The 26008-nt window shown below is 40.4% G+C and overlaps 1 protein-coding gene across 1 annotated transcript; it reads right to left on the bottom strand.

The window, feature by feature from the left end:
• Positions 1 to 892: 892 nt before the first annotated feature.
• Positions 893 to 8219, bottom strand: NPY (neuropeptide Y). The gene is made up of 4 exons (XM_037509267.2): positions 8049 to 8219; positions 6930 to 7117; positions 2970 to 3050; positions 893 to 1082 (listed from the first exon to the last, which is right to left on the bottom strand). The coding sequence occupies exons 2-4, from the start codon at positions 7115 to 7117 to the stop codon at positions 1058 to 1060; spliced, it is 294 nt and encodes a 97-aa protein (XP_037365164.1). The 5' UTR covers positions 8049 to 8219; the 3' UTR covers positions 893 to 1057.
• Between the last annotated feature and the right edge of the window lie 17789 nt (positions 8220 to 26008).

The following is a 26008-nucleotide window of genomic DNA, read 5'->3' as shown; positions in this document are numbered from 1 at the left end:
ACATATAAGAATCTGATGTCATTAATTTTAAACTAAGCATATGTAAATAGGTAAGTGAATGGGGGGGTTAATAACTTTTAGCTAAATTAATTAACATGCCTTATGTTGTATGAAAAGGTAAACATAGCACTCAGTATATTTCCATTTCTGAATCTAATTATGAGTAGTAACCTAAGGGTGTTTGCATTCACGTGTGTATCAGAGTTGTCTGATAAGATAGTAAAAATATCTGGTTATTTAAATTAAAATTCAATAACATTTAAAATTCAGCTCCTTATTTGCACTATCTTTATTCAAGTGTTTAAAAACCACACGTGACTAGTGGCTACTGTATTAGACACAGGACATTTTGTAGAACATTCTGTTAGACAGCACTACTTTCTGCTAACAGAATAGGCTAATAAAGATATCAAGGATTCCCTGTGAATGGGGCAAAGTTTGGCAACATTTTCAAAATTAGTTTTCTCCTATTCAAAGTTTCCAAATATGACAAGTTCTCAAAGTACAACTTTTTGTTCAATGTCCTCTCCTTATAACATTGATGAGAAAAGAGAAATCCCTTTTGACTTTAAAACAAGTCATTGAGCATAATAACTTTATTATGGACATGCTTTCTTATTAGTCATCTAGCTTTAAGTCAGTTTCCAAGAATTTATCAATGACGTTAAGTGAGAACTTAACTGTGCTTTAATTGTTAAACACATACACACGCGCACACACACACATTATAAGTCATTGTATCTCTTTATCTTCTTCTGCAGTCACTGCTTTAATATTGGTAGAAGAAACCTTGAATTTGCTAATTGAGGAAGATTGTGATTTAATGGAATAAATTAAAATTGTTCTCACAATTGCAACAATAGATTTTTCATTAAGGAACATACACCTTTGAATGCATGGTACTTTATTTAAACACACATAGATGCAATGACACAGGGAAACTGCATGGTTGAGCAGAGTGGCTGCATGCATTGGGAGGACAGGCAGATTTTAGTTTTAATGGATGAAATACGGGTGGAAAAATAGGCAAAGACAGGAGAGCAAGTTTCATTTCCCATCACCACATAGAAGGGTCTTCCAGCCTGTCAAACAGAAGAAGCAAATAATGTAAGAAGTTTCCCAACTTCTTAGGAGGATTGCAAGAGGAAACATTCCATTTTGAACTGAAAGATGATCGGAAATTGTGGAAAGACTGCTGTAGGCATTCTAAACAGGAGGCCTTGTAGAATATCAGAGTGGAGACGGGGTGTAACATGCAAAAACCCAATTGAGTAGCTTTCACTTGTGTTAAGGGGAGTCTCAGGCAAATCTTGGGGGTAGGGGGTATTTAAAAGGCTACATTTATCAAAGAAGCCAAAGAACTCTGCAACATTTCTGGAGATCAAAACTACAGGAATCACACAAAACTGTAACAAGAGTGTTATTGTTACTGAACTCTGAATATGCTCCCTTTGTCGTCCTGCATAGCTTTTTATGTAGTAAGATGCTATTTATTAGCCTACACAGAAAGCTTTCAAAGAAAATGGTATTCATAGGCACCTCAAGGCTTTCAAGTTTTGTCTCCTAACTGCCCATGACTGAAGCTGCCAATCACAGTGCAATTAGCTTTATCTCATGCACCAACTGTGCAATTTTGGGCCACAAAATGAAAAGCAGCAGCAAGCTATAAGTAGGACTGGATGGTTCTTTTTCCAACCCCAAGTTGATCTAGTTTATCTTAAACTTTTTACAATGAGATTTTAAAAAGTATTGATGATTAGTACTTAAAAACAACACTTATTACCTCAGTAAGCTGGAAGAAAATTAAAAAGAAATAAAAAACAACTTTTATGAATTTTCTACCTGCTTCCCTTGCATTTTCCCTTTAACTCTAGGCTGGCAATTCCAGAGACATGAGCATTGGAATTTTGTCCCATCTAAATGTTGTTTTCTCGGAGAAAGCCTATCTTAGTCTAGACTTGCACACTTCCTCCTTTTTTGGAGAGAAGTGAGGTAGTGCCAGAGGGAAGGTGGATGGCTGAGCTGGTCTTCTAGTTTGCTCTCTAAGAACCTCAATGAAGAGTGAGACTCCAGTCACACTCACTGAGCAAGTGTTCTAGTGACCTCTTCTGGGGAACTTGGTTCTTGATTGTGTAGAACTCTGGGTTGAAGGCAGACAAGCTACCACAGAAATGGATGCACCATGTGCCATGTGAATTCAACTGGGGTAGAGGCAGGAAGCAAGGGGCAGAAGACCCAGGGAGTTACAAAATCAGGGAGGACCAGGTTCTTTTCAGCAGTTTTCCTGTCTAGAGGCATTGGAGAATCCTAGCCCAATGTGTGACATCTAGATAATAGCAGGCACTTCCACCCATGAGACTCCCTCCTGAGACTCCCTCCAAGAAAGCCCCAAGGCTACTGATAAACCCCTAAGAACAACTTATCATTCAATCCTCAGTCACTGAATGCAATAAATTACCATGTGACATCAGCTGAGCTAAAATATGTCCACCCAATGATTTTTCTAGAGTTTCATGCAAAAGAAGGAAGACTAGAGGGGATCCCTGAGGGGCATTTCCTAGGATATCCAGATACTGCACATGAATGTGCAAAAACTAAAGATTACCCCAACCAAAGATGATGGCTGGTCATATTAGTATAGAAAGGGGGACTCATTCTTCACTCCCTCAATTCTAACAGTTATAAGTTTTCTACAGACTAATTTCTGAGGTAAAAATTACAAGTATTAAAAAATTTCTAGCTGGATAATATGACTAGAAAATATTGCCCCACTGAAATTTAGAATTTTGCAAATAAATATGTGAAAAGAAAGCCATTTCTTGTCTTATTTCCCAAGCTCACTTCTGCCCCAATCCTACTTTGTTTGGAAAAGACCCATTCCAGCCCCTTCCCAGGCAGGGAGGCAGCGCTCTCTGACCTCCTCCCCAGGGCCCCTTAGTTCTGCAACAATGGCCCCAGTCCTTTCATACCTAGTTCTGGGAACATTTTCTGTGCTTTCTCTCATCAAGAGGTCTGAAATCAGGGTCTCAGGGCTAGATCGTTTTCCATATCTAAAAAAAAAAAAGGAAAGAAAAATCCTTTAAAGCAAGCTTATAATAACCATAATAACCTTTGGAAGTAAAGAAGACAGCCTCTCATTTTGGATACTAAATCTAAACATAATGTTCAGTTGATCATCTGCTAATATGTAATCCAGTGTATGAACACAAATTTTCAGAAACATCAATATAATTTCAAATTAAATATATATATATATACATTAAAATGTGCTTAAATACTTAAAAAACTTAGCAGAATATTTAAACCCAACCAAAATTTCTGTCAAATTCTTGACTTTCATATACTACCATAAGCAATATGTATGCATATATAATTTTATAGCTAGGTGACAGGTAATAAAAATACATCAAAGTATAAGTCTACACATTGCCAGAATTAGTTAATTGGGTTTACTTTTGATGTTATACAGCAGTTTAAATCTAAACAAATTATATTTGAGAAACAGCCCTAGAAAAATAAAATCAGACTAGAGTTCTAGACCTGCTCCTGTCTTTGAATTTCCATTTCCTCATTTGTTAAAATAACTCATGCTTAAAGCAGAGTCTTTGTGAAAACCCAGTGTGAGTCGGAATGCTTTGAAAGTGACAAAGCCATACACAAGTGCAAGTTACTGCTGTTGAAATGTACCCATTCTTACAGCTACCAACAGATCCTGATTTCTATATTTCCCATATTTATTTTAGTACCAAAACCAGCCTTCTCTCATTGTGATTTGAATCTGCTCTATAAATCCTACTAGTTAATGAGAATGTTCTTGGTCTTTTTTCTCCTGTGGCAGGATATGGATAAGACAACAAATTAATGTAAAGTTATGATTATCTGCCAGGACTATATGTCACTTGCTCCAGGTGACTGAATACACCAACATTTCCCTCTCTCCTCCCTTCTTCCTTCTCTCTCTCTCTCTCTCTCTCTCTCTCTCTCTCTCTCTCTCTCCCCCTCCCCCGGAAACTTCCCACAAAAAGGAGTTGACAAATCTATACAAAATTTTATTTTCTGAAGAGGCTACTTTACCCTTTCTCAGAAAAGACATTGGGCACCAGCGGCTGCTTTGTTCACAAATGAAAATTTAGCCTGGCATGGATTGATTAGATAACAGGTAAAACAGTGGAACAAAGGTGACAGAGGTTGCACTCTAATTGCCTATCAAGGACAATTAAACCTACCTTCTGGGAAAGATTTCCTATTATTGCCCATTGTTGGAATTCAAGGGAAGCAAAACCAAAACAACTTCACCACCTCCATCATTTGAAAAATTTCTCCAAATGTTTCCTGGAGTTATGATATCAGACTGTAGACTGCTGCTACTTATTCTGTCCATCAGTTGATTTAACTAACCTTAAAAATCTTGAGCAAGCTTAACACATTTGTCTTCCTCATGCTCCCGTGAATGAAAGAACTGGCAAAGATTTCCTCCAGTTTACCAGAAAAGAACCTAAATCTATAATCACAGGATTTACCCTGTCATGAAATAGTACCAGAACAACATTGTTCACTGTTATTCTTTCTCTAGTTAATTCTGGATTATCCTTCTTCTCTACAATGCTTTATATATCAAAGACAGAGTCTCCAGGGAAAAAAGCCTCAAACCTGGCTGCACACTGGGGGAATTTTTAAAATCACTAGAAAGTTCAGACCTAGTTCCAGAGGCTCTTTAATTCTCCAGAGGTGGTGCTCAGCATCTTTGTAGGTAAAACCTCCCCAGGTGATTCCAATGTGCAAACAGGATGGAGAAACAATGATCCTGAGACTTGGCACTACTGACATTTTGGGCTGGATAATTCTTTATTGTTGTTGGGGCTGTCATAGGCATTGCAGGATGTTTAGCAGCATCCCTGGCCTCTACCCATTAGGTGCCAGTAGAACACACCTCCAATTATGACAACCAAATAATGACTCTAGACATTGCCAAATGCCCTAGGGAGCAGAAAGTCATTTCCAGTTGAGATCTAGAGCACTGAATAAGCAAAATGTGGTAGATCCATGCTCTAGAATAAACAATACCACTTATGAGCAATGAACCAGGGATATATAATGGTAAAACTGTGATTGAGTAGAAGGGAGGAAAGAGAATGATACCATGACATCATTCATGCCAAAATACTAATTTTCAAAAATGCATACGTGTGTATAGATGGGTCGGTATGATGGAAAGGCAATGGGTATGGAGATGATGGCTGCAGATTATAAGCTTCTGATGTTTTCTAAGAAGGAACTTACTGCTTCAAGACCAGTTCATTACTATTTAACCCAAATCTCTTCCCATTGAAACTCAGACTCATTTTTCTCATCAATGATATTAAAGAACATACTGACTGTTCATGGTGGTAGCAACATCCAAGGAAAATCAGAGGGTATGTTTTAATCTCATCATCTCTAGAAAGAAAAAACTTTTATGTTCTTAGCTTCATATTCTGTACAGTGAAGATCATAATACTCACTTTGAAGTTTTGAGGTAAAGATTGAATGAAGAAATGCCATGAAAAACATTCTGAAATGCTAAAGCTCTGTTAAAAAGCTTTATAGCAATGCTCTTCACAAAAGCTCTACTGTATACTCTAACAAACAAAATAACCAAATTTTCCCTAAATAATATTTTCTTTTACCTATACAAGTTCTTTTTGCCATTCTGTTTGTAACATAAGCAGAACTTGAAGCAATTAACTTTTTGAGAAGTCAGTCTATTTTTGAGAAGTCTGCTTTTCACTAAACTAATTCTATTAATTTCTGGCATTTTCATGCATTTCTGATTCTATATAAATTGGGACTTTCACAAAGCATTTTAGGATGAAATAGCTTTTAGATGAAACAGGTAAATTTAAAAATAGAAATACTCCCCACTTAGAGGAGACAATAAAAATATGGTAAAAACAATACTTCACAAATTATAATTTAAGCATTTTAAATAAGTTTAATTCTTTCAAAGGACTCATCCTTTATAGCCTATTGAAGTCATTGGATTTCAGTAATTAAAAGAAAATATTGAATGATTTAGAGCTAAAATTTAGAATCAAATTTGAGAACAAATTTTACATTCTTTATTATTTGTAATTTGAATTTGATTTTTTGCTAAATATTGAGAGTCCATGACACATTTCCTTTTTGCTTTCTAGGGGTTCAGAATAAAGTTTTCAATTTCTCAGACTCCATGTAATGACCAGCTTCATCCTAGAGTGACTATGTAAAGCTGTAAATTTCCCCTTACTAAATCACCAACTGGGTACTTACTTTTCAGAGCTAAACGGTCATACAACAGGAAAAAGCTCTTATAATCAACTGTTTTCTGCTAACTCTCTATGGGAAACAGAATTTTCAGGTAAATGTCTGAGACTGCCAAAAAAAAAAAAAAAGTTAGGGAAGAAATGAAAATTCATCTGTTTGTGTTTTCCTAAACATTGTCACCGAATTCACCCTGGGCAGGTTGGAAAATCTGGCATTGTCTTTGACAACCCATCTGTTTCTTCCTAGGTTGTTTTTGTTTGTTTTTTCTAGGTACCCTATTTGCATTTCTTGGTAGAGCACTTCCCTGGGCGCACTCCTGACCCCTTTCAAGTGGTACTTTATATACAGGTTTCCAAGCAGGTCTCCAACTACTCTAAAAACAAGAGACAGTGGATGATTGGTAGGAGGAGATGAACAGCCACACAGTCTAGGGAACCTGAATCTGGGCCTCACCATACCATGACTATTATTGCAGAAGGAAAGCACTCAGTGACCACCCACTTACTGAGAGCTGGGTGTGTGTCCGTTGTTGTCCCGCTAGGAGATACAATGAAGAAAAAGAAATGGCCCCTGCCCTCTAAGACGCACAGGATCTCCGGGTGTGCTGCCCGGGTGCTCCCTGAGTCTGTCTTGCAGAGCCCACCCACCTCTGCCTGGTGATGAGGTTGATGTAGTGTCGCAGTGCCGAATAGTATCTGGCCATGTCTTCAGCTGGTGCGTCCTCTCCCGGGTTGTCCGGCTTGGAGGGGTACGCCTCTGCCAGCGCGCCCAGGCACACGAGCAGGGACAGAGCGAGGGTGAGTCCGGAGAACCCCAGTCGCTTGCTACCCAGCATCTGCAAACAGGAAAGATGCAGCGCAGCGGGGTTTGGGGAGTCAGAGAACAAAGGTCCCGCACCTGCTGTCTCTGTCTTCCCGGCTCCTCCCTCGTACCGCCCAAGACTCAGTCCTGCGGGAGGAAGCGGAGCTTAGCAAGAACCCCCCAGCCTGCTAAGGGCATCCTCTGCGCTGGCCGAACCCCTCTGTTCTGCCAGGAAACTCCGGGCAACTTCAACCCAAGTCTTAGAGTCAGAGTTGCTCTCAGAGAGCGCGGGGTCCCGGCGCCAGTTTAAACACATTATAAAACAGAACTAGAAGTTCATCCCACCGGGCTGAGGAATTACCTCCTTTCTACCGATTTCCCCAAACCCCTGTCAGAAGAGAAAAGTTCTTCTGTTGCTGATGGTCTGCCGAGCTGCGGGAGCGCGGCTGTGATGGCTGAGATTACTTCGGGATGGCAATTTGAGGGAGAGGGAAGAGAATTGTCCACCAGGTCAAAGAGTTTTAGTTCGGATCCCAAAAACCCAGAAAGGTGGCTAGGCAGGGGGCTTCCAAGTTCTGGGGATTCCCCATTCAGGGGACGCCGCCTGAAGGCACCCCTCCAGGAGGCGACCGCCAGGAGACTGCCAGCTGCGCTAGGGCGGGAGTTGCGTTCTCCCTTCACACCCGACAGAAGCTAACCTAGAGAGACCGCCCAGTCGGGAGCTTCGGAAAGAGAACGGCTGGACGAGCAGACGGGACCAGATAAAAGGTGCAAAACATCTGCCAAGAGGGGCTAGCGCGCGTCGAGGTCCAGAAAGAGTAGACGGTGGCATGCAAGCTTGGGGAGCGGGGCGCGACGCTCCTGGGGACCAGGACTCTGCAGAGGATAAGATCCATCCCCGGGCAAGTTCCCTGGTAAACCCCCCCTTTGCTCCCACCCCATGCCGAGATGGTCAGGGCACTCACTGTGGCTGGCGACCGGGCTGTCGTAGCTGCGCGGGCGAGTGCTCTGCTGTCGGGCGCGCCTCTCCTAGTGGTGAGAGCTGGCGGATGGGGTGGAGAGAGCGGGTCGCACAGGGCTTTTATGGCGCTTCCCAGCCGAGGCAGGAGGGGCCTCGGGCAATCTTGCTTCGGTGGCTCCCACCCCGTCACTAGCCGCCCCCGCCTGACGGGAGGCGGGGGGAGAGGGAGGGAGTGGGCTGGTCCCGAAGCCTCACCAGTGTCACCTCCGGGAACCACCCACACCCCAACTCTTCCGCCCCAGGCCCTGCCTAGCGAAGAGGGATCTGGCACCTTTCGAGTGAAAAGGGCGCTCTGGGGCCTCTGAACAATGCCAAAGCACAAGTCCCTGCCCTCGCGCGGCGCCCGAACTCCCCTTTTCTTTACGCCCCGTCTAGTGCAGCCAGAGTAAGAGCAGCCCAGACCTTCTTTGTCGCCAATCACCGGTAGCACCATCCTGTTGGGTGTCAGGGTGAGGGGGTACCTGAATCCTCTACTTGAACACCTGCGGGACGTGCGTGGCAGCAGGGCTCAACGGAGCGCTTTTGGGAGAGGCAACTTGGTGGGCAGATTTCCCTGTGTTTGAAGCAGTTCCCAAGGGGCTGCAGGAAATTTCCAGCTGGCGGGTCCGCCGCAAAGGCCCCTTCCCCCTCCTGCAACTGGAGTCTTCTCAGGTCTGAAAATGGGCTTCGCAGGCTGCGACCTCTTTCCCCAATTTGCCACTTTCTCCTCCCCTACTCCCGAAATTCGGGGAGCCTCCCCCAATTTCGGGGTGCTCGGCTGAGTAGAACCTGAGTGCGGTGACAGAAAACACTCTCAAAACAGGGTATGGTAAACCCATTTTCTGGGGTTGCTGGAAAAGAGCCATGTTTCTGATTTTGAGACCCCTCCCCATAAGAGCAATTAAGGGAAATATTTCTGTCCAAAGAGACCAGTTAAATAAACAGCAATCTCTCCTTTATCTGCTAATCCTTGTTTGGGCCCCAAATATGTTCAATTAATGTTGATTAAAAGTGAAGGTTCTGATTGAAATAAGACAAGTTTAAAAAATCATTAATTTGCACATCCTGTTAAACCTGTTGAATGAATACAGAAACTATTTTTACAGGATCAAGAGTCTATGTTGTGAACTAAGCTCCCCCAATGGAATATTGTTAAAATAAAATGACTCCTTAGAAAATTAAAGGGTTAGGTTACACTTTATTTTGATGTTCAAATGACGTGCTGTTTGCATTAAATATTAAATATTACTGTTCAGCAAGCAATTGTGTACATGTGTGTGTGTGACTGCTTCTTTTTCCATATCACACAAACATGTGCCAGGACACAAATATCAGGGCTCTCAGGGATTATGTGAAAGTGTTTGGTAAAATTAGAGCAAAACTACATCTTTTAACTTAGAGGCCTTCCTTGACAAGGAGAAAGACACTGTCCACTTTTCATTTTAGAGTGTATCACAGATTCCTATCAGTTAAAACCTACATAGAAGGCGCGGTAGTACTTGGGAGAAATTCATTCTAGCACCATTCCTAAGAGGGGGACACTGTGGATGTTTGATTAATTCAGCATAAGATAATGTCACTGGTACCCCCAAATAAGAGTTTACTCTCAGGATTCAACATTTGGAGAGAAGAAAATAGCCATATGCCCTACATGTATCCTTATAGCCTTATCTCCTTTCTCCCAGTTCCAAATGTATCCACTGGCCTTGGGCTCTGAAAATTCTCATCTTTCTCAACACTGTTCCATTAATTGCTTCTCAATTTCTCATAGGTATTTGCCTCAAAAGAATTTTGACGAATCACCACTCTATAAGTTGACTGAGGAGTAATAAAACATTGACTACTTTTCCATAACACCTTGCAACCACAGAAAGCCGTAAAGAATTAGCTAAGAAGCATTCTCTTAAAATGGGAACTTTCTGGGTGAAAATGGAAGAAAACCAGATGGAGAAGCAACACCAACACATTTAGTTTTGATGTTAGAGAACCAAGGGGACACAAAGTTTATATTTTATAGCAAAATAGAAAACATGCATCCATTACACTGAAGTTGGACAATATGTATCTTTTAAGAAAGATAAAAGTTGATAATCCAATAATCTACATTTAATTTTTGAAGTAATCTCAGGTATTTTCTCTTGGTCACTTTACTCTCCTTTACCTATCCCACTGTAGGTAAGTAATGTATTTTATTGGTCCTCTCTTGATAGACAATCTGGTTGTTTCCAATCTTTTGCTATTAAAATTATACTAAAATCAACAAAATTGTAAATAGTAGGGAAAGGGGATGGAACCCTTTATTTAAGTAATAATAGTCAAGAATTTCCCTAACTTGGGGAAGGAAACAGACATACAAATCCAAGATGCTCAAAGAGTTCCAAACAGACATGTGAAAACATTTTTTTTAAGATTTATTTATTTATGCATACAAGAGCTGGGGCACAGGCCAGAGATCGGGGAGGGGGGAAGGTGAAAGGATTCACCAGAGACAGCATGAGGAACAGAACAGGCAGATTGACTGAAATACACTGCTGAGGGGAGCAGCGGGTGACACAGGAAAGGTCTTCCTTGCCATGTGGGTTTCTAACCTGCCGGGCCAGGGATCAAACTTGTGCTGCAGAGGCTGCAGATTGCTTCATAGTGCAGTGCTGAACCCCTTGTACCATAAGGGAGTCCCCGAAAACATTTTAAACACTTGATCTTAGCCAAAAGGTTGAAAAGTGATGACATTTTATAATTAAAATAGTAAAAACTAAATACCTAGGAATAAATTTAACAAAGGAAGTTAAACTATTGTTTTTCTTAAAAGATATAATAAAGGCATAAGAAGATGAAAAGACATCCTGTATTTGTGATGGGGAGAACTAATACAGACAAATTGCTCATCTTACCAAAAGCAATATACAGATACAATGCAATCCCTATCAAGCTTACAATGATATTTTTAAGTAAAATAGAATAAAATTACTGAAGTGTGTCAGGAACCACAGAACCCCCAAATAGCTAATGTAATCTTAAGAAAAAAGGGGAAAAATGGAGGCATTGTATTACCCTACTTCAAACTGTATTTAAAATTCACAGTCATAGAAACAATTTGACATTGGAATTAAAATAGACATAAATCCAGAATAATCTATGATAAAGGAGACATGAACATAATGGAGAAAGAAGAAGTTCCTCAACAACAATGCTGGGAAAACTGGACAACTACAGGCAAAATACTGCAACTGGATCACTCTTTAACTTCATACACACAAATAAATCTCAAACGAACAAAAGACCCTAATATAAGACCTGAAATCACAAAATATATGGAAGAAAACATAGATAATATATTCCATGACATCAGTCTTAAAGATAACTTTGGGGGCTTGATTCCAACAGCAAGGAAAATGGAAACAAAAATAAACAACTTGGACTACATCAAATCAAGAAACTTCTGCATGGTGAAAGAAAATAGCAGCAGAATGAAAAGATAACCTACCGATAGGGTAAATATATTTGCACATCATATATGTGCAAATAAGGGATTAATATCCAAGGTGAAAAACTCAAGCAACTCAATGACAAAAAAAACCAACAACCCAATTTAAAAAAAAAAAAGGGCAGAAGATCTGAACAGACAATTCTTCAAAGAGGACATACAGATGCCTAATAGCCACATGAACAAATATTCATTATCACTCACTATTAGGGAAATAAAAATGTAAACCATAATTCTCACATCTGTGAGAATGGCTTAGATCAAAAAGACTAGTAACAGTGAGTATTGACTAGTGAGTATTGACAAGGGTGTGTAGATAAAGTAAACCTCATACACTGTTGGGGGGAGGGCAAAGTAATTGGTGCAACAATTTTGGAAAACAGTATGGAGCTTCCTTAAAATAATAAAACTTAGAGCCTCCCCAGTGGCACAGTGGTTGAGCACTGGGTTGTGAGGTTGCCCACAGCCTCTGCAGTGCCAGTTCGATCCCCGGCCACCAGGCGAGGGTCCCACGTGGCACACAGACCTCTCCTGCCACCAGCTGCTCCCCTCAGCAGTGTATTTCGTCGATCTGCCTGTTCTGCTCCCCACTTTGGCTCTGGTGAATTCTCTCATCCTCCCACGCTTCTGACTGTACCCAGTGCTTGTATAAATAAATAAATAAATCTTAAAAAAATAATAATAATAATAAAACTTAAACCACCATTTGATCCAACAACCCCATTTCTGGGTCTCTAGTTGGAGAAAATGAATTCATTAACTCTGGGAGTTACATGCAACACAATATTTGTGGCAGAATTATTTACAGTAGCTAAGATATGGAAACAACCCAAGTGGCCACTGGTAAGTAATTGAGTTGTTTTAAAATGTGATGTGTATACACAATGGAATACTAGTTACTTATTTTAACAAAAGATGAAATTTTGCCATTTACAGGCAAAAGAAACTTGTAGAAATTATGTGAAGTAAAATAAGCCAGAAGGAGAAAGACAAATATTGGATGATTTCACCTATATGTTCATATAAGGATAAAAAAATCAAGAGGAATGGACAAAAAACAAAATAATAGAGTGGATATCAACAACAGAACTGAGGTTGTCAGATAGGAAGAGTGTGAAGTATGGGGGGCGGGGGGAATCAATGATAATGGGTGTTTTGTCTTGTTTTTTACAAAAATTGACAAGAAAACACACATAATGGGAGGAAATACAGTTGATAAAGGAATCATATCTAGAATATATAAAAACTCCTATAACTTAATGATAAAAAGAAAGATAACCTAGCTTAAAAATGGACAAAGAATGAGTATATATTTCAGAAAAATGTACAAATGTATAACTCTTATACAGAGTTGCCAAATTGTTTTATCTACGCAAGGGATAAACTTCCACTAACAATCTAAAAGATATCTGTTTTCCCACAGGCTAAGCAACAGTGAAGTCATATTTTGGATACTGATCAACTGATAGGTAAAGTAAATGAGTATTTCGGAGACTGGTTTCATTTTTCTTGTAAGTAAAATTAAGCAACTTTCCATATATTTACAGTTCACTTTTTTCCCCTTTTGTGGAAAAACTGTAAAAATCTTTTGAACATTTTTCTTCTAGATTTAATCAATTTCACTTCTCCCTTCAAAAGATTTTGAAGGCCAACTATGTGCCAGGCACTGTTCTAAGCAATTGAGATGCATCAAAAAAAAACCAAAAACAAACAACCCAATAAATATAAACAGTTTAAAATGAAATTTTGAAATGAAACAGTTTTAAAAGTAAATAATAAGTATCAGGGAAAAAATAATGGACTTGTTAGAAAATGACAAGTTCTGAGGAAAAGTAATTTGTAGGAAGGGAGGTGAAAGTATCCCTGGGGGACTTTATTGAGAGTTAGACAGTAAAAGAAAAAGCACTTTTTTTTACTCTAGTCACAACACTTTTGAGAGTAAAAATAGCAGCCCCACAGAACTTGCTGTGGGGTTTTTCCCCAGCAAGCAATTCTCAAAATCTTGGTGTGAGGTTTTTCCCCAGCAAGCAATTCTCAAAATCTTAGATATTGTACAATTTCACTCAATTCTGACATTAACTGCCTTGACTTAGTGCAGACCCTACAAGATAAGGATTCTGTCTCAGAAGACTACCCTTCACTTCAAATGACAATCATAAGTCCAAGGTTGTCACCAACACTTATGACCAGCTAGCTATAAAGTGGAAGTTCTGTGACCCCCTCCTCTGGTCATAGAACATTCACTTATGCTTATCATTGAATATGAAGGTTATCACAAAAGGTACAAATGAACAACCAGATAAGGAGGTGCCCAGGACAGAGTATGCCGAAGGGTGAGGAGTTTCCATGAACTCTCTGGGTGCACTACCCTCCCAGCACTGTCAGGCAATCATCAATGCGGAAGCAATTCAAATTGTGTACTTTAGGTATTTTTTTTAATGGAGGCTTCATAATGTAAGCATAATCATTTATTAGTTCAATCTCTAGTCCCTCTTTCCTCCTTGGAAGATGGGGAAGGGGTACGGCTGAAAGTTTCAAGTTGCAGTCATGGTTTGGCTTTCTGGTAACCACCTCTCCATCCTGAAGCTATCTAGGATCCCTCAATAACCAATCACCCAGTTAGCACACACAAAGAACACTCCTCTCACTCTTGAGCTTAAAAGGTCTTTTTTTCAGGAAGAGGGGTTAGAGACCAATTTTAGAACAAAAGATAATCCAGACACTACTATCACTCAAAAAATGACAGGTTTCATGAGCTCTGTGCCAGACACTGGGAACAAAGACCAAATAACTCTTTTTATACCACTGGGCAGGTCATATGAGAAGGTAACACTAAGCCAAGATTTAAAGATAAGCAATGAGTCATTTAAAAAACTGCAGCAGAAAATCAGGTAGAAGAAGGCAGAAGAAAACTTGGTTTAAAGACTCTAGACAGGTAGGAAACTGGTGTTTTCAAAAAGGCGAGGAGGCCATTGTAGCCTGAGCAAAGTAAAGAGGGGGAGAGGGTAATGGAAGGGGAGTCAGAGAGAAGTACAAGGGGAGAGATCACATAGGGAGGGCTGTGTTCAGATTTTGATACTTACATAAGAGAATTGGAGATCATTATAGGTTCTGAAGCAGGAGTGGTATGATGTGACATATTTTTAAGAGGGTCACTCTCACTTTGGTTGCTGTTTTAATAAGTCAATGAGGATCGTGGATAGAAGAAGAAGGTCTGTTACAAGACAGGCCAGTAGTTTAATACAATAGAGACATCCTGGTGACTAGGGCCAAGGTGGTAGGTGGGGAGAGTGAGAAATATTTGGAATCTAGATATACTTTAAAGGTAGAACAAAGAATATAAGAGAGAGGGAGGGAGGGAGGGAGGGAGGGAGGGAGGGGGGAAGAGAGAGAGAGAAAGAAAGAAGGAAAGGAAGGAAGGAAGGAAGGAAGGAAGGAAGGAAGGAAGGAAGGAAGGAAGGAAGGAAGGAAGGAAGGAAGGAAGGAAGGAAGGAAGGAAGGAAGGAAGGAAGGAGGGAAGGAGGGAAGGAAGGAAGGAAGGAAGGAAGGAAGGAAGGAAGGAGATAAGGATGATTTCATAGTTTTTGATCTGAGCAACCAAAAGAGTGGGGTTGCCGCCATCTGTAATGGGGGTAAATGCGAAGAGGTAGAGTAGGTTTGGGGATTGGCATGGGGAGTTAGCTAAACATATGTTAAGATTTTGATGTTTATTAGACCCCAAAGGGAGATGTCAGTTGCATGTATGACTCTGGAGTTAAGAAGAGAAACATAAATTCAAGGTGATATATAAGCTGTGACAATAGATAAAATTATCAAGGAATTGAGTACAGAAAGACATAAGAAGAGACCCAAATTGTGCCCTGCAGTAAGATAAGAAGGAATGAGCAAAGTAGCCTAAGATGGAGGCACAAGAGGGGTAGAGGAATACTAACTGGGGGGGGTGGTGTTCAAAGTTTAGTATCCTCAAAGCCAAGTGCCAATTATTTTCTAAGGTAGAAAGAGTTGGTATTTGCATCAATTACTGCTGAAAACTGAAGTCAGAAACAGGCTGAAACTGACCAATGGTTTTAGCAATACAGGGGTCTTGAAAAGAGCAGTTTTGGTGAACTGGCAGGGTTTAAGAGAGAAAGAGGAAATATATTTGAGACAACTCTTCCAGAAGTTTTACTACCAAAAGGAGTGGAAAATGGGGCAGCAACTGTGAGGAAAATGGGATCAAGAGAAAGCCTTCAAGATGAGGGTGTTACAGTCCCTCACCCAAAGAGTAGGTCCTTGGCCTGTAGTGAAGGAATTCACCAGCCAGCACTAGGTGTAGTTAAAGCAGGCAAGACTTTAATAGACTCACACCTCATGGAACCAGTGCTGGAAAGAATTTAGCCTGGCCCCTCAAAGGGTGTTAGGATGAGATGTTCAAAGGGTAAGTCCAGGAGGCAGGGAGGAGGAGAGCAGTGTCACAGCTTGTTCAGGCATGTACAGACATGTTACATTCCAAGCGCACATGCGGGCTGTTGGCCTTCTCCCTCCAGGAAACTGTGAATTAATCATTAGTCTGGATCTAATGATTTTATGGCTTGGTGGCTCAGGGTCAACGTGGTGGGCTGAGTTGTTAGGACAGGGCTGCCAGTCTATGACTCAATCCACCTGTTCAAACAGGACTTGGGGCAAGCATCCTACTGGCTTGAAATTTCTTTCACCTAACCTATCTCAGGGGAAAGAAAGGACATATTTACCTGCTGAAGAGAATGATGAGGGAAGAAGAAAAAAATGAGAGTGAAGGAGAGTTCTAGTATTAGGAATTTTATGCCTTTGTGCAATGAGTTGCAGATATTATTTGTGGTTTGTCATTTCTCTTTTGACTTTGCTTAATGTGTTGTTTGGCACTGTAGAAGATTTAAAATTGTAGTGGAATGTAACAGTTTTTTCTTTTGTGGCTTCCGAGTTTTGAGTCTTAGTTTAAAAAACCTTCCACACTCAACAATAAGGATTTGTAAAACATGACTCTAGAGTCAAATCCCACTCTTTATTTTTCTAAAGTTTCATTGCAAAACAGCCACCCCTATTTGTTTCCATAATATTTATGGCTGCTTTTGCACTACAGTGGCAGAATTGAGGAATCGCAATATTGACCATTTGGCCTGAAGCCTAAAACATTTACAACTTGGCCATACATAGAAAAAAAGTTTGCCAATCCCTGTGTGTGTGTGTGTGTGTGTGTGTGTGTGTGAGAGAGAGAGAGAGAGAGAGAGAGAGAGAGAGAGATTTGCCCATACCTTTTTTTTGTCTTGTGCGATAGTGACTTTTTTCTTTCTTTTTTGTTTATAATAAGACTTGGGATTTATCATAGGATAATGAATAAATTAGGGTTTTCAACTTAATATTTCCCTAGATTGTCCATTCATTTTCTCAATTTGATTTACTGAAAAGTTCATAATTTCTCCACTGCATTGAGAAGCCACCATGAGCATATACAGTAATAATTTGCTATAAATATCTGTGTCAAAGTCTGGACCTTCTGTGTAATTCCATTGGTCTTTCTGCTTTTGCAAGTATAGGCACCACACTGCTTTAGTAATATGGATTAAAATAGAGTTAAGACTTGTTCCACATCTCTCATCATTGCTTTCTTTTACAAGTTTTGATTTACTAGTTATGGTTTTTGTTAGATTATATATAGTTTTACTATTCTAATGATATCATATTATTTTACATTATGGGTTATTTTATTTATTTGAAAAGAGCCTTGCTATTTTCTTTGTTTTCTATCTTTATGATCTAGGACAGTTTTTTATTCATTCTGACAGTTTGCAAATTATATGTTCTATTTTGTTTCTTCTAGTGGTTCCCAACATATTTGAATAACATGAATTCAACAATGGCTCTTGTTTTGGCTTCCCACCTACTTGTCACTCCCACCTTCTTTATTAATAGACTCCAGTTTGGTTTTCATATCTATTTCCAGCCAAGGAGATGAATTATGATGACTCTCTTACCTTTGCCCATGATTGGCCAACTGGGGCCTTTTAGGAAAGTGTTTCATCTCTCAAAAGGAAGAAGTATGTCCTTTGCCATGTCCTCTCCCTTCCTGGTTTGGATGCTGTTGAGGGCAGATGTGAACCTTCAGAGCTGTGGCAGCCATCCTGTGATAGTAAGGAGCAAGACTCCAAATACATGGGAGCTGACACAATACAAAAAACAAAAGGGATTAGACCTTTGGCAAAATCAGGGAGCTGCCAAACTACTGCCTACTACTAGATAGATGTCCATACATGGTTTAAGTCACCTTTAGCTGGGTTTTCTACTACTTGCAACCAAAGGCATTCTTTTTTTTAACGATTTATTTATTTATGCATACAAGAGCTGGGGTACAGGCCAGAGATGCAGAGGGTGAGAGGACTCACCAGAGACAGAGTGGGGAACAGAACAGGCAGACTGACCAAAATACACTACTGAGGGGAGAAGCGGACGAGACAGGAGAGTTCTGCCTCACCATGTGCTGCTCCCTGGCCAGCTGGATCGAGCTCCTGCTGCAGAGGTTGCGGATTGCTTCATATTGCAGTGCTTAACCCCTTGAACCACCAGGGAGGCCCAAAAGGCATTCTTAATTAGCAAAATCACCTTCCAGTTCTTAATTTTCACCACTTATTTCCTTTGTTAACTTTTATTTTCAGATTATTTATTTTGGGGTAAAGGAAATCTTTACTTTAATCTTATATTACTTTAATCTTTCTATCTTAATCTTTATTTTAATCTATCTATAATGCATTTTTCTTAATTCTTCTCCTCTACTATGTACGCTCTTTTGGTCTCTTTCTTGTAAAGATGAGAGGTAAGTTAAGGCTGTTGTATTCATGTGTTGTGTTACATCTGCTTTTCAGTTGTCTGAGAGCATGACCAGGATGGGACGAAGTGGATCTGGGGAGGAAGGGTGGAAGTAGGGACATGGGTTGAAGGATTTTGTCATTAAAGATTGTCTCTGTATTTTTGCTTAAAGTTCTCTCATGAAATTTACTCTGCACTGTCTGAGGGTATAACTGATGCAGTGAGAAACTTTTTGTTTCCAGGTTGCTCACCAGATTCCAGGTAAAGCCGGTCTTCCCTTCTCTCAAAGCAAGCTGCCTTAGTTGATTATTTTCTCCCCTGCCCTTTGTCTTTCCTGCTTCCCTCTGGGATATAGGTAGAAAGGCCTGAAAATGGGCAAACTAGGAACGCATCATGTGTGTCCCTTCCCTGATTATATCCTACGTTTCTTTAAGCTAGTAAAACAAACACCAATTCTTAGCAAATTCCCATCTCTAATGAATGAATATCTATTTCTCTCTCATGGTAGAGGCAGGCAGAAATTTAAAGAGATTCCTGGATCTTTTCATTTTTGTTTTCTTTCTGGGCTTCTTCCTTTCAAATAAGATATATCAGTTTCTTCAGATCTTTATTTCGTCATGTTTTTATCCATTGTACTACTTTTGGAGAAGTGAACTACAAGCCAATATTTTTAAACTGTTGTTTTATGAGGTGGTACTACTTCCTTAGTATAGATGCTTCTGGGGTTTTTTTTTTTTTTTTTTGGTACATTTTGTTACATTTGAGAGAAGAGAAATTGCTTGATCCTTTATGTTCTTTCCCAGCTTCTCTGTGAAATTGAAACAGGGTTTACTGACAGCACTACTTCAATTGCTTACATATTTTTAGCAATCAAGAAGTACATATACAAGAAAACTGGGGTAATTATAAAGATTATTTGGACCAAATTAACCCAAAATTTATCTGAAACTTCCAGATAATTGCAGAAAAAATTTTTTTTAATTTGAAAATATTCTGATAATAGCTGCAATTCTCTCCTTCACTTTGCACGTGCAAGCACAAACTGAAGTTTCCAAAATAGCACCCATAGTGCTGAGTTTGGACTAGCTCTGTGATTTTTCCAACCAGTCACAGTTGGTTTTTTGTTGTTTTTTTAATTTTATTATCATTACTAGCTCAAATCCCTGCATTTTAGTCATAACTACCCATACAACAGCAGAATGTTTATTTTGCTGAGAAAAGAACCTTAAATGTGATTGTGGAATGACAAGTACATTTTGCCATATTGACAGCAGACTTTCTAAGAAGATACTAATTTCTTGTTGTGTAGACAGCTAAAGTACTGTGTGGAGACACCTGCTCCTTGGAAGCTTATCTTCATTTTTGGTAGGATTGGGCTTAAAGAACATTTCGTCTCAGTATGAGGATTCATCATTTGCACTTTAGGGGTTGCTGCAGATACTGTGGAGTGGATATCCCCAGAGACCCATTACAGGATGCTTTCAACTTCCCTGGACTCCAAAGACTGGGCTGCAATCATCTATTTTTTGGCATTTTGCAGGTGTCCCACACTGAATCACAGACAGTGTGTGTATGTACTGAGGCTTTCCCTCACCAACAAGCAATTCTTGGACTCTAGGAGCGTATCCAAGAAATCAGCTCAATTCTGACTCTCTCTACCTGGAGATAGAATCAGATTCCTCAGCTTTGGGCCCAGTGTCACAAGACTGTCCTCCACATCTGATGCCCACTGCAATCCCAGGGCAAGCCCGTGTTTCTGACCAGCCAGCTATAGATCAGAGGTCCCCAGGACACCCACTTTGGGTTCAATTTATTTTCTAGAACAGCACATAGAACTCAAGAAACCCTTCTATTCAATAGATAACCAATTTATTACAATAGATACAAAGGATAATGTTCAAGAGTTGAAAAGGAAAGATCATAAGGCAAGCTGTAGGGAAAATGGTCTGGAGCTTCCATGCCCTCTCCAGGCATGCCAATTCCCCACCAAATGTTCATGTTCACCAATGCAGAGGAAGCTCTCTGAAGTGCCCTCTTCTTGTGTCATAGACATAACTGATTGTCATCAGGCACTGGCAATTGAAAGCCACCTCTGCTCCTTCTCCTCTGCCAGGAAATCAGAGAGTGGGACTGAAACACCTAGCCTATCCTCAAGTCCATGTTCCTGAAAACCAGTCCCCATTCTCAGGTTTATTCCGAAAGTTACTTTCATGAAGATGAAAAGAGATGACTTTAACAACCTCAATACTTGAGAAATTCCAAGGGGAATTACAAGCCAGGAACTGCGGATGAAGGCCAACTATGGATAAGAAATATACTTTGGTCATCTGGATAACTAAATATTTATAGTTCCTAAAAATCACAATATTCCTGTTTCCTAGCCTAGTGTTCAGATATGCTTTGAGATCTTGACTCAAAATTAAGTTACAGCACTAATTAGGTGACCCATATTCACCAGACATGTTATTAAACATTAAAAAGGTTTTAAACAACCCCAAACTATGAAAGGACCAGGTTATCTGGAGAGATAAACAGGTTATAAATATGTTCTCCCTAATCTAAACTTAGGCAGAAGCAGTGTGGTCTGGAGCAGGTGGCCCTGGTGGAAGGTTCCAGATTCTGCAACATCGTGACTGAGGCAAAGGCAGCAGCCTTTTCCTGGTGGATTGGGTCTCTGATAAGGTTTTGGAATTGTCTGTTAGCTCAATCTTGCCTCTTCTTTGGCATTCACTGTCAGAGAGTTACACTTTAATAAATCTTTTTCTGTGTGAAAAGTGATTAGGACAGGTTCTGGGACCTGAAACTGAGAACTTTGAACATCCTTGGTACTATGGGAGGAATAGTGCTAGATTAGGGATTATGCTACCACAGATTGTTTTGAACCTCAGAGGTGGGAAATGTAGGATTCTGTGAAATATTTCCCCTCATCCCAATATTTACAGCAGTTCATCTGAACAGATGGAAAGTGGTCATGTAAGGAACTTGGGCATCCTTTCAGAAATATGAGCTATTAGGAGGGTAGCTGACCTCTCAAACTGTGAAGGGGTTTGCACACACAGAGCCATAGACCTCCATCAGCTTCACCAACAGCAATGTCATCTCAAGGCATTTCTCCAAACACTCCTTCTCAAAAGATGCTCTCTTAGGACAGTTTCACTGAAAGTAAAAGAAAACTCAGGCTTGGATGTCTAGAAATATGGGAATTTATAATCTCATAAACTAAAAATCACAAAGATAGCCTATCTACTAAAAGTTAATTCAGTAATTCAATTATGTCACCAAGACCCAGGTTCTTTCCATCATCTGCCTTACAATCTGGGCATAATATTTACTTAAAGAGGTTCCTCCCAGGATTGTTAGACATCCACTCCACCTCTGGTTGCCTCTAGACATATTGACATCCTTTCAAAGAAATATGTGTTTTCATGTGTGATTCCTTTCCAAATGAATGAAGGAAATTTGTCCAGAAGCTCTCCTATCTTATTGGTTAGACATGCCTATGTCTAAACATTCCCAAGCAAGGAAAATAAGAACACAGTAAGTGAATTCAGTCTGAATTTACCCTGGATTGGGAGATGGAGTACTTCCCCTTGGGAGTAACAACCAAATCAAATAAAATTGGGACTGTCACAGCAAAGAATTGAAGAGTGACTGTTAGGCAACTAACAATGTCAGTGTCCACGGTAGTTTATCTGGATATTATTCTTAACAAGTTGTTAAGTTGTTTTGTGTTTTATACTAATAAGATTTTTCCCCTTTCTGTGAAAATATAATATGCTCATGAGTATAATTATGAAAACCATTTGTAGGGTAAGGAAAAAATGTCAGGCTTTTCTGCCCTCCCGCCATCAGGATAGATGATGGATCCTTGCGGTCCTGAATGCATGCCTGATGGCAGACACCTGGAGTAGGGTGTGGGCATAGGTAGATGGGATTCACCTGGGCTGAGAGACTGGCCTTTTAAGGGCGGCGTCACAGGGATACCAGCAGCAGAACTCTTGGACTCTCCTAGAATGGTCATCTCATTTTGTCAAAATGGGGTGGTTCCACCCCATCCTCTCTGGTCCTTTATACTTTATCCAGAATGTTCCATGACATAAAGTAAAGAGTCAGGAAATGGGGTAGATCAAACTTCTTTAAACGATATATGTGAACATTTCAGTCTCATGCCAACTTTGTTTTTGTTTCATTTGTAAGAGGGCTTAGGAAATAAGAAGGAAAGAGATCCCAGCAAGGGTTCTTTTTTTTTTAAGATTTATTTATTTATACAAGAATCGGGGTACAGGCCATATGCACAGGAGGGTGAGAGGATTCACCAGAGACAGAGGGGGAACAGAACAGGCAGACTGATGAAATATACTGCTGAGGGGAGCAGCAGGTGTGACATGTTTCGCCATGTGGGACCATCGCTGGTCGGCCGGGATCGAACAGGCACTGCAGAGGCAGCGGACAGCTTCACAGTGCAGCGCTCAACCACCTGCACCACCAGGGGAGGCCCCAGCAAGAGTTCTTAGAGGGCTCATAGATGGAATTCAGGCTATCCATGAACTTGAATGAAAAAACACTTCAACCCAAATTTATTGTTTCCTACATTTATGAAAGAAGGCAATGATCACAGTAACTCCAACTTTCGCATCAATAGAAATTACATTAAGTTTCATATCACACTAAAGTTAATGCAGAAAGCTCAAAATAGCACTATCCTCATTGAAACTTTGAAGTGTAGCAATTATTAGACTTACCACCAGATCTTGTTATCTAATGCATTAATAAAGAAATATGTATCTTGTCACATTAAAATATTTTGATGACTCTTGTAGGGTAAGGTATAAAGTATCAGGCTAGACGACAGAACCCTGCGGTCCTGAATGCATGCCTGATGGAGGGCACCTGGAGTAGGGTGTGGGCATAGGTAGATGGGATTCACCTGGGCTAAGACTGGGCTTTTAAGGGTGACGTCAGGGGGACTCAAGCAGAAGCAGAGAGAGAAGAAACATAGAAGCAGAAGCAGAACCACAGAGGAGCAGAGAGAACACCACAGAGCCCAGAGTGAAGACTTGCCGGCCAGCCTCCCGGCACCCCCAGCACCCCTGCCTGCTGTGTACCTGATAATCGCAATAAAAACCTGAAAAGCCACCAAGGACTCTCTAGGACTCTCCTCCTTTTACTCCGGCCTGCTGGATCAGAAAACCTGCACTGTGTCCCTTCTGCCCCTTACAACTCTATTAGAAAATTTAAATTTCCTTTATAATTCTAAGTTTTTTCTTATGCATTTAAAAACATTTTTAAGGAGGGATTTCACTAGATTTCTAAAGCAGTTCAGACTATGAAAAGGCTTAAGGACCCCTCCTATTCTCAGCTCACAAGTTAGAATACATATAGAACAGAGAGAAGGGAATTTAAAGTTTAAACTCTAGACAGAGTACTCTGCTGATTACAGTATAAAAGAACCAAATATAAACCAAGGTGCAAAAATTATTTCAATCAAACTTGTATTGCCCCAGACCTCACTAGCCTGTGGGTAGAAATGGGACTATGGTAATGCTAATAGATGTATTTCTCATGTACCTACCAGCTAATGTAGTATTTCCCACTTTGTCCCAAACCTCTTTTTTTAAAGGAACTCCTAAACATGTCTTATGTGAGTTCATCAATTGTCATCTTCCTCTTCAGCTATTTCTCTTTAACTATTCTTAAGTTAATATTAATGTCCAGAAGCTTCTGGTAGGAGTTGATGGTCCATTAGTTCCCTCACTCTGGGTACCTTCCTTGAGAATCAAAGGGTATCTCCTGAAGTTCTTAAATTACAATTCATATTTGGCCGAGAAGTACCATATATCCTGGAAAATCTCCACTTTATTTCAGCAAAGTTGGAAGTATATACAGACCTTACCCTTGCCACCTCATTCTACATCAAAACTCCAGAAGGTAAGGCCCCTTAGGTCAAAGAATCTATTTAGCCATTGGGACTAATAAGGAGGAAGGTAAAATTAAATGAGAGGAAAAAATTGATGGAGATAAGCTGTTTCCCTTGTGAAATAATAGAGCAATATCTCTCTTGCCTTGGAGAGAGACACTCTCTTCTCCCTCTAAGCTTAACAAACCTGGATTTATAGGCTTAACCAACTTAATCTTGTTTTCCCTTGCATTCTAAGAAGGGCCTTCTACAAAGAAACCTCAAAAGAAAGCCAAGGAAAAAGACCTCTTTCATGTCCTTGTAACTCTAGTTAAATACCCCTCTGCTCTGCTAGTGAGCAGGATGGTAGTCTTTCAGATTTGAGTCTCTACCCTCTTCATTTGTCTGCAAGTAAGTCAAACAACTTTCCTTCTCCTCAAAACTGATCTTATTGGTGAAGGTGAACTGAGATGGGCAATTCTGATTATCAAAAGGTCACTGCAGCTTCATCCAGCCTCCCCTTCCTTCCTAAGGTTCAGACCTGAGTTTAGGGCAAGTCTTCGAAAAACACAAGCCAGACACTAGCTGCTCTATTATCCACTTGTCCTTCCTCTTCATTCAAGTTCACGTCCTCTTCATGTTGAGCCACAAACACAAGATTAAATTCACTCAGATTCATGAGATGCCTGCCCTCCAGACCCATCAAAACCACTAAGACCCAAATTAGCAACCCCCACCTGTTTTTCTTTTGCATCCCACCCCTTCCTCAGCTCCTCCCTTCTCTTGATGCTCATGGACAGTATCAATATGTTCCCCTGACCTTTGGCTTCTGACAGAAAGGGTTCAGTCACTATGAGGTACTCTCAGGAGATACATAAGGGAAAGAAGAGAGGCTTTTATTTTCTCCAGCTTGCTCTGTGACAAGTCACCATGAGCTACAGACAAGTCCACTGAAGACATAGCATCAATTAGGAGACTTTCTCTTAGATCTGTGAGTATTTTCTCTGGGTTCCAAAAGTGCTTTCTTTCTCTTACCCTTTGGCAGAGTGGGTAAGAGCTCTCCGTATGCAGGCAGGCCTTTGGGGAATGCACCAGCCCTTGTTTCACTGAACCCTGCCTAAACCTATGTAGGCAGTTCCTGTATTGTGCTCTCCTCCATTCCCCATTGACGTGTGCTCTTTCTGCTGGGATCCCATTGATCCACCTGATGCAGCACTTCGGAGGGAAACAATATCACCTCACTAGTCCTGTGACACTGCTCTGTCCATGATTGAGGCTGCAGTCAAAAGGGAAGGCACTGCCAGGACCTCTCCTGCCCAGCAACCTGTAAGCCTGTGCCAGGCAGCCCCTGTGCAGACAGATCCCTGACTGTGAAGTCCAGTTTTCTGTTTCACAATCTTCTCCACCACTTCCCCACCCCATAGCCCCAGGCAAATTTGCCAGCATGGAAAGGAAAAAACAAGACTGCTGACAATTGCTTGACTGCTAAGAAAACAGAGGGTAGTCTTGAGATAAAATGAACAATAGTAACAGCAACAACAACAACAAAAAAAATAAACAGATTTTTAACAGCACCAAAAAAAAAAAGGATACATGCTAGGAAGGAGCCTGTTCAGTTTTGGGAGATGATGTTACCAGAACCTACGATGATAAAGAAGAGATCTTTAAATGTGTGTCTGAGTCACTCCCAGCAAATGGTTATGCTGCTTAGATAAGCCTATTTCTG

Source organism: Talpa occidentalis, unplaced genomic scaffold (assembly GCF_014898055.3).
Source record: "Talpa occidentalis isolate TD23 unplaced genomic scaffold, MPIMG_talOcc4v2.1, whole genome shotgun sequence".
NCBI lineage: Eukaryota > Metazoa > Chordata > Mammalia > Eulipotyphla > Talpidae > Talpa > Talpa occidentalis.
This window is presented reverse-complemented; position numbering and strand designations above follow the sequence as displayed.